The following is a 25,023-nucleotide window of genomic DNA, read 5'->3' as shown; positions in this document are numbered from 1 at the left end:
TTTACACAATTAGGATAGAACAGCAATGCTGAGCTGAAAACAGGTAATACTGATGCAGGCTTTATAACCCTGTTCTTGATGTAGATGCACACAGTCTCAATTTTCACTAAAAAGATGGAGAAGCAGTACCCAGTGAAATTCTATGGTTGTTGAGAATTTGGATTTTAATGTTATAGATGAATTTGCCCATAAGGGTAACTTTCTTCCTAAGTACATCAGCTAATTTTGGCTTATGCTCTGAAGTTTAATATCAGCAATTCTTCTCATATCCTACTCCCTGTAACTGGAAATATATTCCCATCAGTATTACATCCTTTCTAAAATCCTTACTCGCTTTCATATTAGTAATTGGAAGGAATTCCACAAATTATACATTGTGTAAAAAAATCCACCTTTTTTCATTTTAGAATTCATGGCCTTGAATTATTGACGCATTTTTCTGTATTAAATGAAGGGGTATATTGAACTGCTCTATTCACTTTTCTTGAACCACTAATTTTACTAAGATAATTCATGCCCTTATCATCTGTCTCTCCATGCATTGTGTCCCATGTAATAAGTCTCTTGATCTCTGAATGTTAACCTTAGATATCCTAAGGTTTTTATTCTCTCCTCTGTAAGCCAGTTCATCTCTTGAAGAGTGTTCAGCCAGCTGGGATTTCAGAGGATAGTCTGAAGGAAGAAGAAAATAAACCAATAACATTGATGATAAAGTTAATCCCCTAATAATTATAGAGTAGTTTTACAATTTTAAGCTTGATCTCAGTGCTGTCATAGTTAGAGAGCAAGAGATCTGATTATTTGGAAACAACTGGCAAATTGTTGCTCTTTGTTTGCATTGCCTTTGAGTATTATTCTGCTTTAAATAGTGGATAATGTGATTCTCCACAGTGCTGTGATGCATGCACTGGTGACTGTACAGACAAATAACCTGACAATCACATAACCCTTCATTGAAGTGTGAGAATCTGACTAAATTCTGAAGGTTTTTTATGCAGGTAATATAACAAAACAATCCTGTGGCAATGAGAATACTTGCTGCGGTGATCATCTCAAACTGGAGTCTGTGCCTTTGGCTCTGCCTTTTCTTTGTTGTCAGAGTAAGGAGGAAAGAATGATTGTATAGAGCCTCTCTGTGTTCCTCTATATATTAAGCTACATTACCATGTATTTTTAATGGGAGCATAAAACCAGCGGGTGGCAAGAAAGGAAACATTTCTGATTCAAATGTAAGAAAACCCTTTCTTAATATTTGTTTACTCAATAGACCCAAGCGACAAGCTTTTAAAATACTCATTAAAATAAATGCCACTGTGTAGGCATAGTTTATTTAGGTATATTCATTGACATTTGCTATTTAAATAACGTATTGAAAAGACCTTGGATTTTTGCCCATATTTGTTTTAAATTCTTCATGAATGAGTCTTTTATAGGCTGCATAAAGTCTGTGTATTTTGTCAGGAAATAAAAATGACTTTAGTTTATCCACCAGAGAGGCCTGTTAGGGCTCCTCTTAGGCAGAAAATCAGCAGACTAGCTGGTCAACTGCAGTCCAGTGACCTGTGGAGCCTGGATTTTTTTTGACTATTAGGAGAAATCTGGGATCATGAAAAGGACAGTAGGTTATGGGATACACAGTACTGTATGTCAACATAGTTCTTTCACCATCCCATGACAGAGAGATATATCCAGTGCCAGTGTCACCAACCTGACAGGATGAGGACCAGACACTCTCTTAGATCTCCACTTCTCTGGATGCTTTGTTTTATCAGTGATTTGTGACTGTGTGATAATCTTTAATATTCTAGTACTTATGTGTAGTTAGAATTCAAATATCTATAACATTTCAATAAAGATGCCTGATCTTAAATAAAAAGTTGCAAATATTACTGTCACAATTCTTGGTTTTTTTCTCTGTAACATTTTAACAGAAATACTATGGCTACTGAATAAAGAGTTCAAGGGCAGATTTGCATAATGTGGGTACAGTTTGGAGGCTGCAGTGTAACTGGTCAGTATGATGAAGGGCTTAGGAAATTATGAGCTAACTACTGAAAATAATTCTTTCCAGGTGAATCACACTCCCATCAGGAAACCATTGGCACAGGCCAAGAGGAGCAGCAGCGTGCAGGCACTAGGCCAGCATGTAGGGATTTTTGTGCCATGATGTCAAACTAGATTAATTAATTAAACAACAGTTTTAGATAGGTTGAATCTATAGAAAATCTGGGTAACTGAGGCTAAAAGAAGAATGGAATAGCAGGGAGTAGCTTGCCTGGGAAATGACATCATGCCATGGAAAGTCTATAAATAGGAATTACAGATATGCCTGCAGGAAGAGCAGTGTTTTAAATCCTATTAGTTTTTTTCTAAAAAGCTGTGTATAAGTTATGAGAGTCTGACAATTGTTTTTCTCCTCAGGGTATGGGAAGATGGCCCCAAGCACTGTTGGAGGCAAGGTTTTCTGCATCCTGTATGCCATTTTTGGGATTCCACTGTTTGGCTTCTTGCTGGCTGGGATTGGAGACCAACTTGGAACCATCTTTGGGAAGGGTATTGCAAGGGTGGAAAAAGTTTTCAGAGTAAGTTCACTGTCAGTTTTTTGCTGGTGTTGTATAGCTCTTAATTCTGTTGCTATTAGCCCTGCAGCCCTTTTTACATGTTGGGCACCATGAAATATTTACATGTCTAGTTGAGATTATGGTTAATATCCTTAAGGGCCTCTGTAGCCAGTGGAGAGAAACAGACTTCTCTAGATGGTGATGCAGGGGTTATAGGTCTTGCTCTGAATTTCCTTAATGAGGGTATCTCTGGGGAATGTATCTCCTAAACTATGTTCTTTGCAAGGAATGGTTGCAAAACAGCCTTCAAAACACCACGGGTTGCTTTGGACATACATGTCCGTTCACTGAAAACAGAGAGAAGGTAGTGGTAGTGTAACTTCTGGAGGAACAGGAATGCAGAGTAGGTCCTGACTGTAATACTAATAAAGGCTAAAAGACTTGGAAAGTAGGGTTGCTGCTGTGAATGTGGACTTGGAAAGAGAGATGGCTGAGTGATGTGTCTTCACTGCAAGCAGACAGATGTGTTGGAGTCCATCTGCAGCTCTATGACAAAAAACTGCTGTAATGCCAATAACTGAAATCATCTTTACGGTATTTACCTCTGTGTCTTCCCTAAATTTTTGTATAGACTTTCTCATAAGTAATTTCCCTTTTTCGTTGCCAGTACCCTCTGTTTTTGAGTCTGTATCATTGTAAGCAGTTTATTCACAAGCAGTGCCAATGGTTCACTTCAAGGATTCTCTCTTTGAGGTAGAAGGTATAGAAGTGACCTGCATGATGCTTCCCTTGGAGGTGACATAACAGAAGATAAGAATTTCCAGGGTCTGAGTGGATGAGAAGCTGTCCAAGCTGGTTAGTTTAATAGGCATCTATTTCTAAAACATTCCCACAGATGAGAGCAAATTAGTTGTAACTATCTTTGAAAGGAAGTAATTAAGTATTAGACTGGAGTATGAGCAATTTCCTTTTTGATTAAATGACGGTGGTGTGTCCCAGACCAGCCATAAGTAGTATCTCTCAGACTAAATGTGGAAAAAGGTGACTAGTGATTATGGGTGAGTAAGCATCTACATGCCTGTCTGGGGAGCACTTGAAAAGGGCCTGTATTTTCATTAAATGAAAATAAGATTATTGAAAAGTGTCTCAGGTTAGTTCTGCAAAAACAGAAGTAGCAAGATCCCTAGTTTCTGTTTTGCCTACCATTTTATTATACTTGCTTCTCTTCAATGGAGTCTCTGAACCTTCCAGCCTGCTTCTGCCCCAAAAAAACAACAATCTTGAAGTGATGATATGAATGGAGAGTCAGATAACTTTGATTAATTGTCTGCTGAGTGACTTTCCTAGTGACATGGAAAGACCAGTAAAGTGTCAGCATGATAGTTAATGATTAATCAGAGAATCACAGCATGGTTGGGGTTGGAAGGGACCTCCCTGCTAAAGCATAATACATACTCAAAGTATTTTGAGATTCACAGATGAACGTTGATACTAATATTTCATACAGAATATAGCCCTTTGGCAAATAATGTGAGTTCTCTTGGTATTCCAAGTATTCCTTCCTTTTCTTGAGTTAATGCAGTTGCTTGCTGTTTATAGCCATCTAAACTATTTGTTTTTCTCCTTGGTACTTTGTCAGCTTCCAGAGGAATTTAGAGATCTGTGGTCTTCTTGTTTAGCAAAGATGTATGTTTATTCCTTTGATTTTGATTCTCATAAATCCATTACATCTATTCTTTTGTGATTTGGTGGACAGGGTTATACATAATTTCCCTCATTATTCTTAGTAGTGGGTTTCAGCTATTTGAAATATTCCTGATAGAGTTTACAATTTACATGCATCTTAATAACTAAATACCAATAGCTTCATTTTAAATTATTATTTACATAACATTTTACATATGTAGGATATAATAATTATTATAATGTTAGTAATTATATAATTTATGATCACATTGTGTTTACATGTTAAGGCTTCATAAATATTTGGATCTGATCAGGTGAACCCACAAGTGGAGTAACAGTTCTTGATTTAATTCTGAGCACTAACAAAATTTAATTCAATATGTAACTCCTGTATCTTACTTCGTAATTGTCTCCTTAATGCATTCAAATTCAGCATGTTTGTGGGCGTAAAACAACCTGCTACAACCTTTAAAGAAGGAACATAAAAATTAGGAGAATAGTTAGCAAGAAACTAAAAGGAACGGACATAGGCTAAAAAGATACTAAAAAGCATGATATAATGTCGTGTGGTGTGCCTGACAAATCTTCTGGAGCTAGCTCAGTGGTCACTGAGTGTGTATCGATGATCTGGTGATATCGCAAACTGAATTTTCAAAAAGCTTGTGACAAGTTTCTCATAAAAGGCATGTTGTTTTGAAAAGCAGTTAACAGAAATGGAAATCAGTGCTAGGTCTCCCCCATGGGCCTTTTAGTGGAGTCTCTAAGATGGAATTCACTAGCTGCCTGTATTATTTGTCCTCAAGGTCAATTTGGGACAGTCCAGTTTCTTGTAGAAAGAATGGCAAGAAACTGCATGTGTATACTGCATCAAGTTTCCATGTTCATATGCCTCAGCACCTTGCTTCTGCCTGTATCCAGTTGACTCTGTTTATCCCATTCATTCCCAGTGTGTGTCTGGTGTCAGGGCAGTCAAGGGTTCCTGAAATCCTTGCAACTTTGTCATTGTCTGTAGAGGTAGATGGGATTTGAAGGCAACTTGATCTTTCATTGAGGTTAGGATGTTTTTGAAGCTTGGTAAGAGGCAGTGTGCATACACTGGCAGATGGGGAGCAGAGGAAGATTTCTCTGTTGGCACAGCAGTCTTTTCACCCAAAGCATTTCCTTAACAAGTCTCTTGTGCTATCCAACATGAGCATGGAGCCCATGCCACACAAGGGACAGCTTGCCTCTGGCATTCCCCGCCATAGCTGGAAAGATGAAAGGAGGATTCCTCCCAGAAGAGTTGTGCTAGTGCACTTCTACTGCCTCTGAAATGACCTGTGCAGAGCCCCACCAAACCTACCTTAATTAGCAGCACAAATGAGGGCCTTAGAATCCACATTTAGCTGTTGCAGTGATCAGCCCACGCATTCTGTAAGAATTTTAAGAACAATTTGAACTCCATGAAGTTAGAAAGAGACCTGCTCTTATCAAATACACAGTACCCTCACAGTATTGACAGAATATTTCACCAGAGGAGCTGGACACATACCACCACTCATCTTGAAATCCAAAATGTTGCCACTAATTTCTGTGTGTAACTAACCAGGGAAACAACTATTCATTTGTGACTAGGTAGGGCTGGAAGTATTTAATTGCAAAGTAATGCTTTGTGAAAACTGGAACTTTTCATGTACCATTTAGGAAAGGGAAGCACTGGCAGAGTGGTGCTGTGTGGGATATGAGGAGGTATCTGAACACCATGCATTGATTAGTCTATGCCATCTGTCCTACTGGAGTAATTATGTTTGGTACAAGTAAATAAATATCGACCTGGTCAGAGATGTAAACCAAAGCTTCCCCCACACAAGCCCTATCTTCTCAGCTACTGATTATTCCTGTATGACCCATCTTCAGTAATCTGGGGGAGAACCTGGCTCCCAGTCTGGTCTTACACACATACAAGTCTGATTCTCCAGAAAATGGGTATGTACAGGGCCACGAGATTCACTATATACACTGATCACAAGCATTCAATGCCTAGGTCCAGTGATGAATCAGTTCTCCCAGCACATCTGGGAAAAGCAAGTACACACTTAAAATCTAATTAAAAAAGTGGCAATTCCTATAAATAGTTTTTCACGTGGTGAAGCTTTCCAGACACAACAGAAATGAAATATGCATTTCAAGGTGACATAAAACCATAAAAGTAGTATTTTTGTCTTACAGATATGAGGGATCTTATGCACAACCTGTGAATGTGTCTATAATAAACAGTACAACAAGATCCATTCTTTAGGCTTGCTCTGTACACACAGGGACTGCAACCATCTAAAGATAGAAAGGAAAGCAATCCATAGGCAGAGCACACTGTTACAGAACACAGCAGCTGTGTTAAATATAGGCTAAATTCAGATAATCTTTATTCAAACTTTGAATGAGTATTTAGATTCTCACCACAAGTAGATGAGATTAGCATAACCTGAACGATCTTCCCTCATCTTACAGTTCAGTACAGATGCAGGCAATCAGCTGGGGTACTGTGTGCTTCTGAGAGCACTCCAGGATTTTATGGCTTCTCAGGTAAAGCCATTGTGAACACAGTTCCTGGATTTGGTTACTGCTTTCACTCCTGGTTTACAGCAGGATGCTGGGGATGGGTCTGGCAGCACAGCTGGTAGAGTGTGAATTGCAATACAGGGATGTGAAAGAGCAGCCAGAGACCTGGGTGGTAGCAAGGCTGCACCACTGAAAATACTTTGTGCTAAAATGCAATGCCTCTGTAAGCAACTCAGGCTTCACTGAAGCAGGGAGTGTAGATACTTATGTGGTGTTTGTTTCAAGTAGGCATGCATCTGAATGTGCATTTCAAATCTTAGCATCCTGAAATTTAGGAGTGATTTAAAATAAAATCTGCTCCCAGATCTGAATTTTGCGGTTAGTTAACACTAGGTTTATGGGTACACACATAGCCAAACACCAACAGAAGAGATTTGCAGCCAATGTGTTTTTCTTCATAATCCTGATAAAGCATATTTGGCTAAAAATTAACTTTATAACATAAGAATAATAAAAAATGTTGTTACACTCTAGTGCTTGCTACCAATACATCCATAGTGCCTCACTAATATGATGAGCATTTTAATTTCATTTTCAGTTCTTCTGTTTTAAATCTGAAGACATGCATTTTTAAATTATGATAAAAGTGAAATTAAGGAGTGCAGGTACTGTAAGAATCCGCAAATTGCAGCAACTGCGTAGGTTCTATACAAAGAGCATGGCAGAAAGAGCAGCTTGGAAGAGCAAAATACAGCAGCTAGCATGGTGAGCAAGATGCACCATGCTCTGAAAATGCTCTGCCTCTGTTTATTTCAGCTTGTCTTCCTTGTCAAACTTTATTTAGACCAAAAAGAACTGTCTTTAAAAACAGTCAGTGCTGAGATGTTAGACTCTTTGGGAGTCTAACAATTTGTCTCTTGCAGTTTAAGGCTGATGTGCTCTCCTCAGGAAAAAAGACTTTGGGACAATGACTTTTGAAGCATATGGAGATTTAAACAGTGTATATCCCACCACACTGGAGATACTGGTTGTGAACCAGTTGTGATGGGTGCACTTCTCTCTCCATCCTCTTGAAAAGGAGTTTCAGCAATGCAGAAACAATAGCGTGTGGTGAGGAAGAATGTTTCAATCCTTTCAAAAAGTGTTGTCTGACAACTGTTTAAGTCAAACTCCTGAAATCTGGGACTTCATTGTCAAGATGTGTGCTCCAGCTTGGAAAACTAGTTGCATTTTCCTCTGGTTCGTCAGTAACATGCCTGTTACAAAGGGAACTGCTAATTTCTCTCTGTACTCTACGAATGTATGCCTTTCTCTGCTCCTTCCCACCTTGGCTCTCCTTTACAAGTGTAGTTCTAATTCCTTTTCCTGGATGCAAAGCAAACCAGACACAGGGCCATCCGGACACTTCACTGGAGTATATCTAGCATATCTAGCAATGGCAGACGTGTGACTGAAGGCTCTTACGAAGTTGAACTGGAGTACGAAGGGCGGGCTTGGTATTTTTACAATGCCTGTGTCTGAAATACTTTTCTCCTTGAGATACTGCAGGCCACATATTTTTTATGTTTCTAATCTGTGCTTTAATTATGGTGATGGAAAGATAGCAGGAAGTTTTGTTTTAGCTTTTGATCATCACCTGCTTTAGTAGTTCTCATGCTCCAGTGCCAATAAAACATCCGAGCGAAAAATAATCCTCTGGGTGAACAAAACAACTGATGGTGCAGGTTGTGACTTCATTATGTGTGGTGACTCTTCATCAACCAGAGCCAAATTTGTTTCTGAATTCTTTATTTGGTTCAGCCGCTGTCTTGAATATGTTGATTTTACTCTTCGCATGTCTTACCCCCTCCATTATATTTGGGTTCTAGGAAAGTATTTCTTTCTGCATGGACCTAAGATAGTATGCTATACAAAAAATTAATAAAAAATCCCAGCTCTTGACATTTTATGCCCTCTGACTGGGTATTTAATTCAGTTAGTGATACTTATAGCTATTCTACACTTCAAGAAAAGAAACTTAAGTGTAGCAGACCTTTTGCTGACTTGTTCTTATCCTCTGGTCTTTGATGGTGAGTATGTTATGTCTAAAGTTTTCATGAGCTGGCAGTGTAACATCCTTCTTTAATTCTTCAATAACATCTTGAAAATTGGCATATAATTTAAGGGTTAATATTAACTCGAACAGATAAATTCAGATCTTGACATCTTTGAAAGATCTTTTAAATGTTTTCGTTTTATCTACAATGTCTGAGGGTTTGCAAGAGGTATAGCATCAGCCTGAGGCATCTTCAAAGAGAGGATCATGAAAGGTCTTGAAATGAGTCTACCTGTAAAGAGAGCCCCAGGAGGTATTGGTGGTAGTTGAAAGGGCATAGAAAGAGAATTCAGCAGCTCTAAGATTTGAAAACATGTCAACCCCAGGAAGAGATAACAATTGCTCTAATTTTAGAATCAAATCAATCTCTCTAAAAACTTGATAGTGTAAACATGGAAAGAAAGACTGTTCTAAACACAGGCTTTAAAACTAGCTTAAATCCAGAGTATAGTGTTGTCTGGAAATATCAAGCCAGCCCCAGTGCACCAAAACTGAAACACAATATGTGTTGAAGTCCATCGCCCAAAGTAATTATCACTGGCATTACTGTATCATCTCTTTCTCTTTTCATTTTTTCTTCTTAATTATTTAAAACTATTAGAGGCTCAAGCTTTCACTAATTCTTCTCACTAGAGTCATACTTTTGTCACTGAGCTGCAGTGTTCATAATATTTTGCAGCTCTTAGAAACAGAATATTACACAAAAAATGGTCAAGAATCCATGATTAATACGAAGGTTTTATCACTGTTCAGGTATCTGCCTATTGCAGTAAATTGTAATAGTTCATTTTTCTTTTGGGATGCAATTTTCATTGTATTGCTTTCTGATTGTGGATAGACAGCAGCTAGTATAGTATATAAACACAAGATCCTCTGTAATCTTTGGGTTTTTTCTTCATCTGCTTTAGTCCTTTTTTTCTTTGTAGGGTGCTTAATATTTTAACACCTGTTTGACTGTTTACACAGAAGTAATGAATAAACCAAAGACAGGTGTAGCAGGCAATTAGTGGTTAAAAAGTTAAGAGCAAAGTAAGAGAGTATTTGGCAATTGACACTGAGAAAAAGGGTTTTCAAACCCTTCTATAGGTAATGGATTGATCTGGAGATGATGATTTAATTTATCATCCTTAAGAACATAAATACAATAGAAAAATGAGGAATTAAGTGTTCAGGAAGGAGTTTTCTTCCACTGTTAATATACTCAGGCTATTTTTTTATGTACATCAGGGATAATTTCTGGAATATGTTCTCTGTCTTTTTGCTCCCTTTGTCTGTTTATTTTCTGTTTTTTTGTGGTGAACAAAGATGAGTACTATTTCTTTCTCTTTATCAAAGGCCAATCTTTGTCACTTCTTGGCTTGAAACCAAGTTAGTATTCAGAATGATTTAAGTAGTGGTAAGGAGTTGCATTTCCATGCAGAGCCTTCTAATTAGGGAAGTGAGTTCAATGGTGTTTGTGTTTTGAAATGTTCAGGAACCACTATTCTAGAAAGTGAAACTATACCTGCTTGCCTCCTGCTATAATTAGTATTAGTCACATAACTTTACGTTGCAGTGAAGTGCACTGGAAATAAACCCTGTGAGTTTGAAGCAATTCTTTCTCATGAAACACCAGACAAACAGGAGATGAAAGCATGATTAAGAGTTTACTGAGAAGCTAGGGTTTCTTACATACTCTATATGAAGCTTAGCAAATAAGATACTCCAATGGAAGTTGCTGATTGATGCCAAAGAATATGTGAACTTTCCAAGCAGCAGCCTGAAATTTAAAGTCTCTTCTAAGTACTGGTAGTGAATAACCTCCTTTTCTTATTGCCTAAAGTTTTGGTCATATTGCTGTGGAAATTTCTCTGTGTTCCTGACAGTGCAGTGCTGAAGTACCAAATCACGTATACCTGGTTTTTGATGAAAGTGTTGCCATCTCTGAAGAATTCAAGATTGTTTAAGTTTGCAATGTAGGGAATATGCAAGACAGAAATGCAACTGCAACACAAAAGTCAGTGATTGTTGATATCCCCTAGAGCCATTCTAGTTAATGTTGTTCAGAATATCCTCCAGAACTCCTGTGGGCAGCCCTGGGTAAAGCATCAGAGACTGTGCATGAGGCAAGTGATAGATCTTGAAAGGCAATAGATAACACTTCACAAGGGTACCTGTACGTGGTGCCTCATCCTAGGCAGGAGGACTGTGCTACCTTTTCATTTAAGAGATGCTGCTTTGGTGTTATGAACATGTAGCATGGAGGTGGTAAATTTAAGTGTTATGTTGCCTTGCATATTCAACCTTCACCTTTTAGGATTGTCGGGCTACCTTACGAACCACCAAACTACTCTAATGTAAGTGACATATTCGTATTTTCCCTTGGCACACACTTGTGTCATTGTGGCAATAAGAATCATTTTGAGCCATGTGAGTATTTGATGCACCCTTCATCCTACCTTTGCTTTTGAAGGTGCTCCCTGCCCTCCTTTTACCTTTGCAGATAAGCAGTGGCAGGGAGGAGCAGGGGGAGAGTTGTGACATGGATGGACACTTCAGGGGTGAGACATTTTCCACTCTTTCCATGTTTTTGCCCAGTGGGAGCTGTTCTGCCTTCCTCCTCTTACTTTCCTTCCACTCTTCTGGGATCTGTATCCCACCTACAGTAAAACTCACTCCTGGTGGGCTAGTTACTTGAGAGAATGCTCTTTGGTTACTTGGCTAGTCACAAATATTGTTCTTATCTAGAAAGCCTGCAATGTTGCAATGTTTTTATTGTTAATAGCTGTAAGAAATATCATGGTAAGTGCAAAATATGCTTTGTAGGCTTTGTGAGAATTTCTTGCAGAGAGTGATGTGTACAGTTGTACCTGAGAAGGGCAAGGGAAGGCTACTTAGCCAGTTATTCCAAGCTAAGCAGAAACTGAAAGCTGCAGTTTAGAAACAAGTCTTCTAGCTTGAAGATCTACTTCCTGTTTTAAAAGGTCACTGTTTAACCTTTCAGTATCTAGTCCAAAAAAGTATCCACTCCAGCCTTATGAATGCTGATGTTACATTGCTAATCAATAGGGAAATGTTCTGAAAACTCTACAGTATGAAGGAATCTGAATTTATTCCACTACAAAGGAAGAAAGGAAACCAAAACCCAAACAAAATAAAAAATGAAAGGCCCAAACAGAGCTAAAAAAATGGATGTTGAATTTCTCCACTCTGCTAAGAGGAATTTTTTCTAACACGAGATTCAGTTTTCTTCTACTTGCTAAGTCTTTGAAAATAGCCATATCATGTTATAGATAACTAGATCTCTCATTGGTCGAGCTACACTAATTTTCTTTCTCTATCTCAGTGCATTTCTTAATTAGATGCTCAGCATATACTCATGAATCTAGGTTTGCTGATATGTAGCACTTTTCTTTGCACAGTCATAACTGCATTTTATTTTTTCCTCTGAATTTCACTTATGAACAAGATGAAAGCATTGATTCAACACTGATCAAAATCAGGTTTACCAGGAATGGCAAGGTAAAATCCATTTGGGTACAAGGAGGTGGTGTGGAACAATTATTTTTAACCCATTCTTGCACTCCCTGGGAGCAGGAATATAGGTATAACTCACAAGGGAGTTGAAGGAGGGAAGGAAGGAGCAGCACATTACAAATTCAGCCTCTGGAAAATTGCTTAAGTCTCTGCCATGAATCTCTATTGTCTTTTGTCTGCCCCAATGTCTGTGAAAAGCATATATTTACATGGATTCCTCTTATTCAACTCTTTTCTTTTTTTTTACTTTGAGCTGAATACAGCTCAGCCATAACAGTGGTTTGGTATCATTATTGTTATTTTCATTTCTCTGGTAGCATAATAAGCAACATGCAGAAATTAGGTGGTGCAAATCAGAAAGCCCTGTGTGCTTTATAGAGAGAAGAAGATTGGAAAGTGGTATATCTATCCTAAAAAATTTCTGAGCCAGTGTTTCTGTAGTTTCATGATACTGTGCTTGCTCACATTATGACTGCAACAAGATCCATGCCTAGAGATTTACAAAAATGACATTAGAGATAGCTGCTGCTCTGTGAGAAGCTTATTACATATTCCATCTGGGTCTAGACAAACATCCTGCAGAAGTGTGGTTTATGGGGAAAAATAGCAATGTAAAAAATAAAATAAAAATCCTTCTTTGACCTGTGCCCTGTATGAGTTCAGGATTGTCTCTGCCAAGCTTAGTAACAAATGTGAGTGCTTACAGCTTTTTATATCTGTCTCTACTGCTGACTACAGTTAAGAAACAGGATGGATTCTGTACCTTTTTGTGCAGCAATAGCAGCATTTTTTATAAAACGTGAGAACTAAAATAACACTGAGGTACCAAGGGAGCTGGTTAGAGCATAGGGGAAGCCCACCTCTAGTGGAATGGTTCAAACCACTGTTCATAACTCCTGGAGGTGTCTGAAATGTCATCTATATTTTTAAATATGTTATAATTCTGCTGCTGTGCTTTCAAAGGGTGTTGTATTCTTCACTGATGGGAGTGAAAGTTGAGTAGGCCCTGGCTGGCAGCAAGCACCTACACAACCACTCGCTCACTCTCCTACCACAGTGGGATGGGGAGAACATGGGAAGGACAATAGTGAGAAAATTCATGGGTCAAAATAATAACAGAGAAATCACTTACCAAGTACTGTCATAGGCAAAACAGACTTGACTTGTGGAATTTAACTTAGTTTATTGACAATTAGCATAAATATTTCATTACTGAGTTGAGTATTTGGAAATGAAAAAGCTCACAAAAATTCAAAGTGCCTTTCCTCCCCATTTTTCAGGCTTAGCTTCACTCCCAGGCTCACTTCACTCCAGACTCCTCTCCTCCTCCTGTGTTGTAGCTGTGGGTCATGCTCAGTCCCTCCAGTGCAGCAGCGAGTGGCACAGGGGCTGGGGTCAGGACATAGTAGTGTCCTTTTCCTCTGGTCCTTCACTCTTCCTTCTGCGCTGCCATGGAGCAGCTCCCACTCCCCTGACCTTGTTATTCCCTCATTCTCTCCTCTATTCCTTCATCCTCTGCCTGTCCAGCATTTCTGCCCTTTCTTAGATATGCTTTCCTGGATTTGCCACCATCTCACGTGAGTGGCTCAACAGTGCTCTGTGGTGGGTGGAACCATCAGTGTTCAGAGAATGGAGAAGAACAAAAGATTGTTATATTGTTCTTAGACGTTATCTCCAAGTCAGTGATATTTAAAATATATTTAGTTTCAGTCTGACTGTGAATGTGAAGGACCTAGGATGAAATCCACAGTGATTGGTATAGGCAGCAAGGAGGTTGATGTGACCATACCGCTGATCACCAGGAGTTCTGTGAGCCTGATGCTGTGCCAGTCTCTCCATAGAGCCTGTTGAGAAGGGCAGCACACCTTACTGAGGTACGTGCCAGGCTCTGGACCAGGACTGACTTGCATTTGGCTGGGCTGAAAGACAAGCAGTGTGAGCCTATGACTATCTGCACCATCTACACTAGTTCAGCAAACATTTTGACTAAGGACATATCTAACATTTTTGAACCAATATATGTGATATTCTGGTTCATGGTTGAGTACAATGGCTGTGTTTCCTGTTGTTAAAACATTTTGATCTGGAAAAGGTGATTTAGAAGACAAGCTGTTTAACTAGTGCATGAGCAGAGATAATCTGTTCCAAGAATAATTGACAGCAGGGGAAAGGGTATAAAGTTAAGAGTAGGTGAAAGGAACAAAAGAAATATTAAAGAAATGTGTTTTCTTTGAAATGTGTTTTCTCTGCTCCAAAATGCAGAGACTTGTGGAGAGATGAGGACAGCATGCTCCATTGCAGCCACATTATACTATCTCTAAAAATATGCCATTGGTCATCTAGCCAAAAAGGTAACCAACTTGCCTAGAGTCTCGGGGATATTTGTCAGGAATTCAGAAAAGAAAACGTTTGGAAGATGGAGAAACCATCTGAGCTCACTGTGAAGCAGCAAATGTTCCAGTGCTATTTTTGGTTAAGTAGTACTGTATACTGGGGGAGTTTCCATGAAATGAGAGGTGACACTACAGAATCTTGGAATAAGCATGTTTGAAATATGCTGTTCATGGAAATACATATATTCCACGTATTTAGCATTTAGTCTAGTCTAATAAATGACTGTAGCATCTTTTGATTCCATACTTAATGTCTCCTTTTCCCTTTTCAGAGGAATATGTATCATCCTTGTGGTCTCATTTTGTGAACTTAAAAGTGTCATTTGGTCCTTCTACGGTCAACCATCAGGTCTGAAAAACTGTACCTGAGTTTATTGACCTGAAAAGGGCAGAAGACATAAAATAATCTAGTACATTAGCTTTGATCTATTGGACCAGAGAGAGAGAAAAGAAAGAAAGAAAGAAAGAGAGATTTATTTTAACTTCTGAAATTATTGGATAAGACCAAACCCACTATGCAATAAGGAGAAAGTGGCATCACACTTATTAATGGGAAAGATGCGTAAGAACTAAATTCCGCTGATAAAGGTGTTTTCATGAGAATGCCTGTCCTCACCTCTGTTGGCACTAGGGCAGGTTGACAGTAGGCTGTTTGAGTTAACATGAGCAACATGATATCAGTGATGTTGCCACTTTAGCACTTAGTCACCTTAAGAGTAAAATCAGCACCTTCACTGAAAAATGGAAGTGACCTCTGATAGGTGGTTATATCACAGAAAACTCTTAGTTTTAGTTCTTGATTCCTTCTTTAATGTTTTCCAGATTAGCTGTAGATGAATTTAAATTGCTGTAATTAGCAGGCACTAATTTATTTATATTTGATGAATGTCTTATGAATAATCTGCTTCATCATAGTGAAGAGAATTTATTCGTAAACAAACTTAAAAAAAAAGGTAGAAGACATCTCTTTTAAAAATGTTTTCATTTTACTTAAGCAGCTGTAAAATTAACTACTTTTTCTGGAGAAAAATACTATTTCTTTTTGACATCTATAGAAAATTCTGTATTTACCCCACAAAATGGGTTCAGAGGATGTGTTAGCATGGCAGAAGTTGCTTAGCTATTTGTCAGTGTTTGGGTTCAGACTGAAAATACTATTTAAAAGAGAGATTTGTATGAACCTATTCAGACTTCTCAGCCTTTAGTATTATATATACTGATTTATTTATTTAAATAATGACTTCCTGTAACACTGCAGTGGCTTACATTTTTGTAATGTGTCATTATTGCAATGTACATATTCTATGAGTAATTACATTTATGCCTTAGCATTTTTTTTATCTGTAGCAGCTAGACATTACTGTGAATGTCCTCTGAATGCATGTCTAACTGTAGAAAGACCCCTCTTTTCAGTCGTGTCCTGCATTTCATGTGTTATTGTCCATTAAGTAATTCTTCTTCTGAGTCCTGCTTTTTTGCTCTTCTCAGTAGCTCTAAAAATGCTGTGCCTGATTCACCATTACTTTCTAACTTCAATTTTACCAGTGAAAGAATAAAAAAAAAGAAGACCCACAGCTGCTCTGCTTTTGTGTGAGTGACAGAGGTGCACAATAACCATGAGTCAGGCCTTTTTACAGATCCTATCATTAACATCATTACCATTTTTACTAAAAAAACCCAACAACCTTTGGCTGAATTTATCACTCATGAACAAGGGGATGTCCTGAACATTTGGTGTGGATTTGCAGGCCATTCTTTCTGTTTCTGTTTCTCTCATGAGGCAAGACAATCCTGACACACACTGAAATGCATTTTAATGTTACTATATGGAGGATGGAGGAAGGATTATTATGCATAACTTTTTTCTACTGGTAGTGCTAGGCAGCTACAAAATACTTTTTGTCCAAGGATTCCCAAGTGACATTTGCCTCCTAACTTCCACTGTAGCAAGGTGTCTGACAATTCATTTTTATATATCTGGAGACTGAAGCATTTAGGAGAAGTAGACAAGTCACCTCGGTCAAAGTAATAAATAAACAACAATTTGGTTAAATTGTCATCCACAATGACAAAAAGCAAGAATGCCAGTCTATAATAGCATGTAACATTTGTGTGATCAGTTGTTTTCCCTTCACCACACACAGAGTAAGTCTGAAATCCTGCCATTGTGAATGTGTGTCCATACCTCGTAAATAAGCTAAATCACCTGTTAGTATTTTAGGAAATTGCTCAGAATGACTCTTCATAAAAAGAGGAAATTAGAAGTTAAGTCAAGTTGTATATTCTTGTGTTGTTTTTCCCCTTGGTACTTCAGTGGCTGTTTTTTCCATTCCTTGTATTTGATTATTCTTATTTATGGCATTATATTACAAATCCTGTTTAGCTATTTATGTTCATCCAGACACAGAAAATAATACATAGACACAAAAATAAAAAAATTAAGTGTAAGGATCATCTTAAACAGTTTCAGAACTAAAAGTATCTATGAAACACGGCATATTTATGCATCCTAGATCAGAGAAGTGCCTAATGATGGTCTGACATTGCGCCTCTAACAGAAATGCTCATGTTTTAGTGGAAGCACAGTCCAAGCTGGCTAGATATTAACCAGTTCAGGCAATATCCCTTCTGTATATTGAAAAGATAACTTCTGAGATCTTATTTCCTGCCTAGGCAATGCCCTAATCTGAAATGAGATCTCATTTCTGGGTTAAGGGAGGTGCTTGATTTGGAAAACTAATTTCGATATATGTGACTTAGAGTGAACTCCACATTGCTTTACCAGGATAAATAGACAATTTGCACTGTCACTGTAATTAGTCCACACTAAGATTTCTAGTAATTTCCAGGTTTTTCGTGAAACTTTATTGAATGTTGAGTTTATTTATAGCAGAGAAAATCTGAAATAAATCTGCCAGAGTCAATTCTATTAATCCAGGCTTTCATCAATATTAATGGCAACAAAATCTAAGTTTATATTAAATACATTGGGAGTTTATATGATTTAGGAGTGTCAAATATTGCAATTACACTGCTTAAATTTTTATTCAGTTTATAGCAACCAGTAATACCCATACTCTTTGTTCAAGAGCTTACCAATGTGGGTTTACATGGGTAATTTTATCTCAGGCTGTTTGGTATTTGACATAAATCCTTCATTTCTGGAGTAAACTAATAATACGGCTTTCTATTTTTGAAAAGGAGATTTAACCTTCATATTTGTGAATGAAAGCTGGAAATCCTGAGTCGAGAAAACCCAAACCATGAATCATTTCTACATAAAATCTCAGCCTTTTAGAGGGGGGGAAAAGGGTTTATTTTCATTTTAATCTTGGTCTTGCTTGTTGAATGATTGGTGCTGGTGAGCCCATGGGGGTGTACACATACATGTATGGAGGTGGGAATGTGCACTTTTTCTTAAACACTGAACCTGAACTGGAGTGTACTGGAACCTTTCTGAAGCTCAGAAATGTTTTTCTGGGTGGTGTTTCTGGTAGGTTAGTCACTGCCTAGTGCATGGAAAATGAGAATCATGATATTCTGGGTCCAGACATAGATGTTCAGGATTACCTGGGTAGGATTCTGACTAACAGGGAGGGCGGGTTGTATTCCACCTAACAAACTCACAAAAGACAGAAAAAGACCTACCAAGTGACACCAACATGATCGGTCTGCCATTCACAAGGTATAGAGACCAAAAATCCACTCAAAATTCTTGTTCTGTTATTTCCTTTTTCTAGAAAAAGCAAGTGAGTCAAACAAAGATCCGGGTGATCTCTACTATCCTCTTCATCCTGGCAGGCTGCATTGTCTTTGTGACAATTCCTGCATTCATCTTCAAACACATCGAGGGATGGACAGCGCTGGAGTCCATCTACTTTGTGGTTGTTACTCTGACTACCATTGGCTTTGGTGACTTTGTAGCAGGTGAGCAGCTTCAAGCCCAGATGCTGTGCAGGAGGGCCTTGGCTCTCAGAATTTGTTTTCTGGGGTAGAGAGGAGGCTTTTCACAATGTGTTATATTCCAGTGAAATGATGCCAGTTGTTTTTGTTGGGGTTACTGTGCAGTAGGACACCAGGTTGATTTAAGATCCAGGTGCCTTGCCATCTGCAGATTACAAGCCTTCAGCAGTGTAGATAACAGGAGCCTGGGAAATCCTGATTATCCTTTACTGTGCAATGAATTATGCACAAGTCAAATTACTTTCCCATTGAGTTCAAGATTTGTATTAGTCCATTAGGGCTCAATCTGAGGCTGACTACAGAAGCAAGTAGCTCAAATGATGAATGGAGGAAGGTTTTACAAAGTGGTGCTGAGCCCCAGGTCTCAGTGGTGGGTTGCTACTACAGGAGCTGCAGCATTTCAAAAACTGCATTTTGTTCTCTAACTTTGGCAAAAATTGTTAAGGAAAGCTTATGTGGAAGAGAAGGACTAATGGGGTATGCATTTTAGTGCTTGGAGGATACTCTCCAGAATTAATACAGTACCAGTAGGAACTGTAAATATCCACCCTTATCAGTTTCCAAAGAGGGAGTCAAGATAGTCAGCTAGAGAGACGAGAGATATTTTCTTTTCGCACAGCGGCTTTGCTAACAGAAAGGTAGTTAAAATAAGTGGATTTTTCTCCCATCAGTGCATGACCTCTACTCTTCATTCCTGTTAGCAGTCCTAATTAAAGGCATTAAGATATTTATGTTACAAACAGTCATAATATGCTACTGTTTTCTTACTTTCTATGAATCAACAAAGCATGAATGAGTTAAAAACATCAAATAAAACTACAGGGATATATAAAGTTTTCTTTACTGAAGAACTGCAGACAAGTCTTTGTAGAGAAGACTACTCCTCTTTTTATGACACAGTGGTATACAAGACATGAATTATTGAGGAAAAGAAAAGGCACAGAACAAAGAAAGACTCAGATGTGAAGAAAAAAATGTTTAATGAGCGTTCAGTTACAGAAGTGATTGTATGAGCTTGGTTCATTTTAACCACTTAAATGTGTAGAGAAGCTCACTGAAATTCTGTCTTTGTGGTATCATGCTGTGAAATAAAAATAATTCACCATATTTTTTTTAATCATATCACACTTCAGTATTGTTTTCTTTAATAATATAATAGTAAAAAAGTTCTGAATGTTAAATTGTTCTATATGCAACATGATTAGGAGAATATAATCCACAGCTGGGTGGCTACTAACAAGCACAGTTTTTCAAAAATCAAATGGAAGACCCTGGATAAGAAAACTTCAGAGGTGATTTCATGATAAGAGTTTAAGGCAGGTGATCACCAGGAGATTTGGGTTTTATTGTTGGCTTTGAGAGAGATTTTCTGTCCCTTTTATTTTCTGTCACTTTAATCTCTCAGTATCTCTGTTCCTTCAACATCAAATCAAAAATACTACATTGTAATGGGTAAAATAACATCAATGGAGCTATGCTGGTTTATTCCACCTAGAACATTTCCCAGCTCTTGGTAAAATAGTAAGTTTTTGTACTACTGTCAGAAATATAATTGTAGATGAAGCCTGAAAAAACCAGAATATCTGATAGGCTGAAAAAAGTGGTCTCATGTTTTCTCGGTCACCTCATTACTCTGTAAGATAGACCTAGACAATCTGTTTCCTAGTAAGCTTCCTCAGGGACACATATGATCAGAAGAGGCTTGTACCATGGCAACAGCAGTTACCGCCTCCCATTGTTTCCCACTCTTAAAGACTGGAAGAAAAGAGTGTGATTCAGGCAGTATATGGGGAGAGATTAACATCAAAACCAGTATTTGGGTCCCTGCCAATTCTCAAATGTCTGACCTTCCATGGGGATGTTCAAGCACCATACCTACATTTATATTGAGTTTTGCTAAAATTAAAGAGTCATAGCAATGTCTCAGATTGCAAAAAGGAAAGGGTAAAATGCCAAACTGTGTTGTATAGTGATTTTAACAGGGGAAAATCCTAGAATCTCTCTGCAGTCATGCAGAGGTATCAGTAGGTATCTAGCTCTTGTCTAACCAGGCCTGGAGTCCAGGAAATATGCAGTCCTCTGCCTGAGTCTCCTGGTAGGCTGGCTGTGCAGGCAGAGATTTACACAAGTACCACCAAGGTGGTGTTTGTTCACCTGCACAGAGGAATACAGTGGTGCCCATGGGGCTGGGCAGACTCTTTGCTGCTGACTCTCTTCCGCTCAGGGCTGTGCCTGCTATCACTGGCTCTCATTCTTGCAGTGCACATAGCACTGTGATAGGACTGAGAGTCTCAAAAGTGAGACTGTGGTTGTTCTCTTTTGGAAAAGTTTATTTTATTCTGTGGTAGGCAGCAGTTTGGCTGCTACTGTACTTATTTTAGGCTCTTTGTAGTCCATTAGATTTGCCAAATGTCTCATTCTTGTTTTGCCAGCTCATCCTGAGACTTGCATGAAGAACATACAGGATCTTTGTTGCTTGCTTTGATCCATATCTCCTCTCAATTCACTGGCCAGAGAATGCACCCCTCTAAATGATACCCAAGCAGACTGTATACTGTATATCCTTATTTTCATGGCTGACGCATGGTTGGGTTTCAGTCAGATATCCTGATTTGGAAGGGTAGACAAAAGGGAAGACAAAGCTACATATCTTTCTTCTGCACATAGGTCTCTCAATCCTGTAGCTAAACCCAAAAAGCCTTATGGAAATTCTATAACCTAAAGGGGTTGATCTGTAAAGGCTGCAGGCACTTCAGTACAAGGAAGATTAGCTGTATATAACCTTTTTCTTGGATGTATGTTTGTGCTGTTGCAAGTACTATCAAAGCGGGAATTTCAGACTTGCTTCAGAGTACGAGTAGTATAAAGAAAAGTGTTTACTAGATGCTCTGGCAGGTCACATAGAAGCAGAAAAATAGGTAATTTTGAAGAGTTTTAAATTAAGAACAGACTGTGTTCCTCCCGTCTGACAGGCTTCTTGTCTATTATCAGAACTACAGTGATGTTGTCAAGAGTTAAATACTTTCAGGCATTTCTCAGAATTGCAGATATTTTGTCATAATTTTGGCATCTTATGATTCCTAAGCATAAGTATATGCTTATTTCAGGAGGAAATGCTGACATACATTATCGAGAGTGGTATAAACCCTTAGTGTGGTTCTGGATTCTTGTCGGCCTTGCTTACTTTGCTGCTGTCCTGAGTATGATTGGAGACTGGTTAAGAGTCCTGTCCAAGAAGACACAAGAAGAGGTAATGATTAGTAATTTCCCACAATATGTTTTAAAAACTCCTCAAGATGACTTGAGTGTTATTTGGACAGTTGTGCAATGGAAACCTCCATTAAAGACAGCTACATTTGCCCCTGAGAACTCTATACTGGCTCAGTCAGAGGGCCAGTTGAAATTATCTAATGGGCATTTCCAACAATAACTGCTCTGTGACTCTGTGGCCCTCAACAGGACCTTTGGTGGGACTGAACAGCTCCATCCATAATCAATATGGGAAGATACATTACTGTACTGCTGCACTAGTTGTTGTGCTGCTCTGAAGCATATTGATTTAATTATATGTGATTAATTTTGCCCACTCCAGACCATCTACTGCTGACCTTACGAATCAGGAATTTTGTTCTTTACCAAGGAGGGACTAGCATGAACAACTCTCATCATGTAACACAGCTGTAAAACGCATGGGGTGGCAAAGTGTGACACGGGCAGACAAGTTATATGCCCCATAAGCCATCAGCTAGTCACTAATTGGTGTGTTTAGAGATGGATGGACATGGTGTGTTTAGAGATGGATGCAGTGGAGATGGGACCACTCTCTGATTTTGTGTCAGAGAAGGAAGTGTTTATGCTGCTGTTCTAAAGGAAAGACTGTAGCTTCATTTTGCTTTTTCTTTTTTTTTTTTTTAATTTTTAAAAATTAATTTCTCTTTCTTCTTTTGCAAAGGTTGGAGAAATAAAAGCCCATGCAGCAGAGTGGAAAGCAAATGTGACGGCTGAGTTCAGAGAGACACGGAGGAGGCTCAGTGTGGAGATCCACGACAAACTTCAACGGGCAGCCACCATCCGGAGCATGGAGCGCAGACGCCTTGGCCTGGACCAGCGAGCTCACTCCTTAGACATGCTCTCTCCAGAGAAGCGCTCTGTCTTCGCTACCTTGGAAACAGGGCGCTTCAAGGCCTCCTCTCAGGAAAGCATCAACAACAGGCCTAACAACCTGCGCCTTAAAGGGCCAGATCAGCTTAACAAGCACGGGCAGGGGGCATCCGAGGACAACATCATTAACAAGTTTGGATCATCCGCTAAGATGACCAAAAGGAAAAACAAAGACCTCAAAAAGACCATCCCTGAGGATGTGCGTAAAATTTATGAGACCTTCAGAAACTGTTCTTTGGATGAAGAAAAAAAGGAAGAGGAGACGGAGAAGATGTGTAATTCCGAGATCTCTTCTAGCACTGCAGTCCTGACCAGCTGTATCCAGCAGCACTCAGACCTGGAAAATGGAGTGATTCCCAATGAAACCAAAGAAAGGGAACAAGAAAACAAAGCGTTACTTGAAGACAAAAATTAAATATAAAAGATGCTTGACTTGAATTAACAATGTTAGTGGTTTTATATGTATATATATATTGAGACACGTGCCTTATACAGACTCCTTATTCAATCTCAATTATATAGCATCGAGGAATATTTCACTGTGCCATAAAGACTCAAGCTTGCTCTGCCAAAACAAACCAGGAACACAGCACTGCAGAATGGCAACAGAAAGCTACGCACATGGAAATTTCAGCCTGTATAAGATTACCAGGGCAAGACACAAGGGAAGGAATTGAACCATGGCAATATCACCAGAGTGCTCCTGCCGTGGCATATTAGACGAAGGGCAGCTATGTAAGAAGAGCCTGTGAAAGGGATGAAAAAGAGTGTATCTTTGTAGGGGATTATGCATCCATAAAGCCTTCCCCTGGTGATTAAAAAGAGGAGAAATGATTGGAGTGAACTAAAAACTTTCAGTAAGGCTTAGTTTACGTTTTGGCACGTGATCCAAGCTAGTTTTTTTTCCTTTTTTTTGAGTCAGATGCATTACCTTTCTAAACTCCAAAAGAATGTCTATGGACACAACCACCAGCTAGGTGCTGGTTTGAAAAATCAACACAGGTGTATGTAAGGGTTGGATTACTCTTTTCATTAAAAAAAAAAAAAAAAAGAAAAGAAAAAACTCCATGGGTATTTATCTTAAGCAGTGACAAAAAAAAAAGAAAAATGGATTTTTTTCTCACAAGAAAGTGCATATGAAGAAAACGCAACATCTCATGCTATGTTGTTTAAAAGAAGAGAAACATCAATTTAATATTTGGCTAAGTGTATAAAACAGTGGGCCAAGTGGTTTTTTTAAAGAATTTTTCAGTCACACTTTCTACCACTGAAAAAAACCCTTCAATTTTAATACTGTAAGACTATGAAGACAGAAGGGAAGCTACAGCTTTTGCGTGCTGGCAAACTGCTGTTCTCTGTAGCTGAATCTGAATTTTAGGCATCAGAGCATATACACAAATCAAATGAGGGCCAGGGCTACCATAGAATCTCAGGGTTCTCTGCCCCTTTTGCTGGGTTTGGGTTTAGACATAAGCTGCTGTCATAATCTCAGAAAAAAAAAAGAAAAGAAAAAGGAAATTTAGGAAAAGAAGTTAAGAAATATATGGTGGTAAACTTTTAAGTGCTTATAGCTTTAAGTGCCATTAATGCTATCATATTTTGTAACTTTTTAAACAAGTACTTTGAATTATTTGTTTTATTTCCTTTCAGGTACTCTCTTTGTTTGACAGTTGCTATCTCTTTTCCTGATAAAAACTAAACATGAGCTCTCTGCATTTCTAGAGTAAAGAGAAATATATCCAAACTGTGGGCATTTTTTAAAAATCTTTTGTGCTGTCTGGACATATGGATATAAGAAATAGAATTGTCTCTAGACTTCACAGTAAATATTCAAACAAAAGGCTGCAAAATAATTAATGGGAATTGCAAAACATACTAAATTTTTTATAGCCTCAGCCTGTGGGCTACTGCGTGTGCCATTTCAGATAGAAGATTTTGCATGCTGGAAATGAGATACACATGATTGTGCCAGCAATGCTTTCTCTGTGCTTTCACAAAATCCTAAATATTCCTGCAATTCAAACTGTAGGCTTATAGGTAAGGTGAGCATGGATATTGATCTCAGAGACATACTGACTCTTGCAAGCTAGTCAAACATACGGACACTTGC

General features: G+C 38.5%; 1 protein-coding gene across 2 annotated transcripts in view; it reads left to right on the top strand.

Moving 5' to 3' along the window:
• The window catches only part of KCNK10 (potassium two pore domain channel subfamily K member 10), a 38,107-nt gene extending 13,309 nt beyond the window's left edge, over positions 1-24,798 (top strand). For both annotated transcript variants that reach the window (XM_018083049.3, XM_018083050.3), the window contains exons 4-7: positions 2,422-2,582; positions 18,530-18,716; positions 21,860-22,002; positions 22,705-24,798. In XM_018083049.3, coding sequence (XP_017938538.2) covers positions 2,422-2,582; positions 18,530-18,716; positions 21,860-22,002; positions 22,705-23,328 — 1,115 coding nt within the window. In that variant the 3' untranslated portion in view covers positions 23,329-24,798. The remainder of the gene's footprint in view (positions 1-2,421; positions 2,583-18,529; positions 18,717-21,859; positions 22,003-22,704) is intronic.
• The last annotated feature ends 225 nt before the right edge of the window (positions 24,799-25,023 follow it).

The sequence above is a fragment of the Manacus vitellinus genome, unplaced genomic scaffold (genome assembly GCF_001715985.3).
Source record: "Manacus vitellinus isolate BGI_N305 unplaced genomic scaffold, ASM171598v3 scaffold_6_pilon, whole genome shotgun sequence".
Lineage (NCBI taxonomy): Eukaryota > Metazoa > Chordata > Aves > Passeriformes > Pipridae > Manacus > Manacus vitellinus.
Note: the sequence above shows the minus strand (reverse complement) of the source record. Positions and strands in the feature narration are given on the sequence as shown.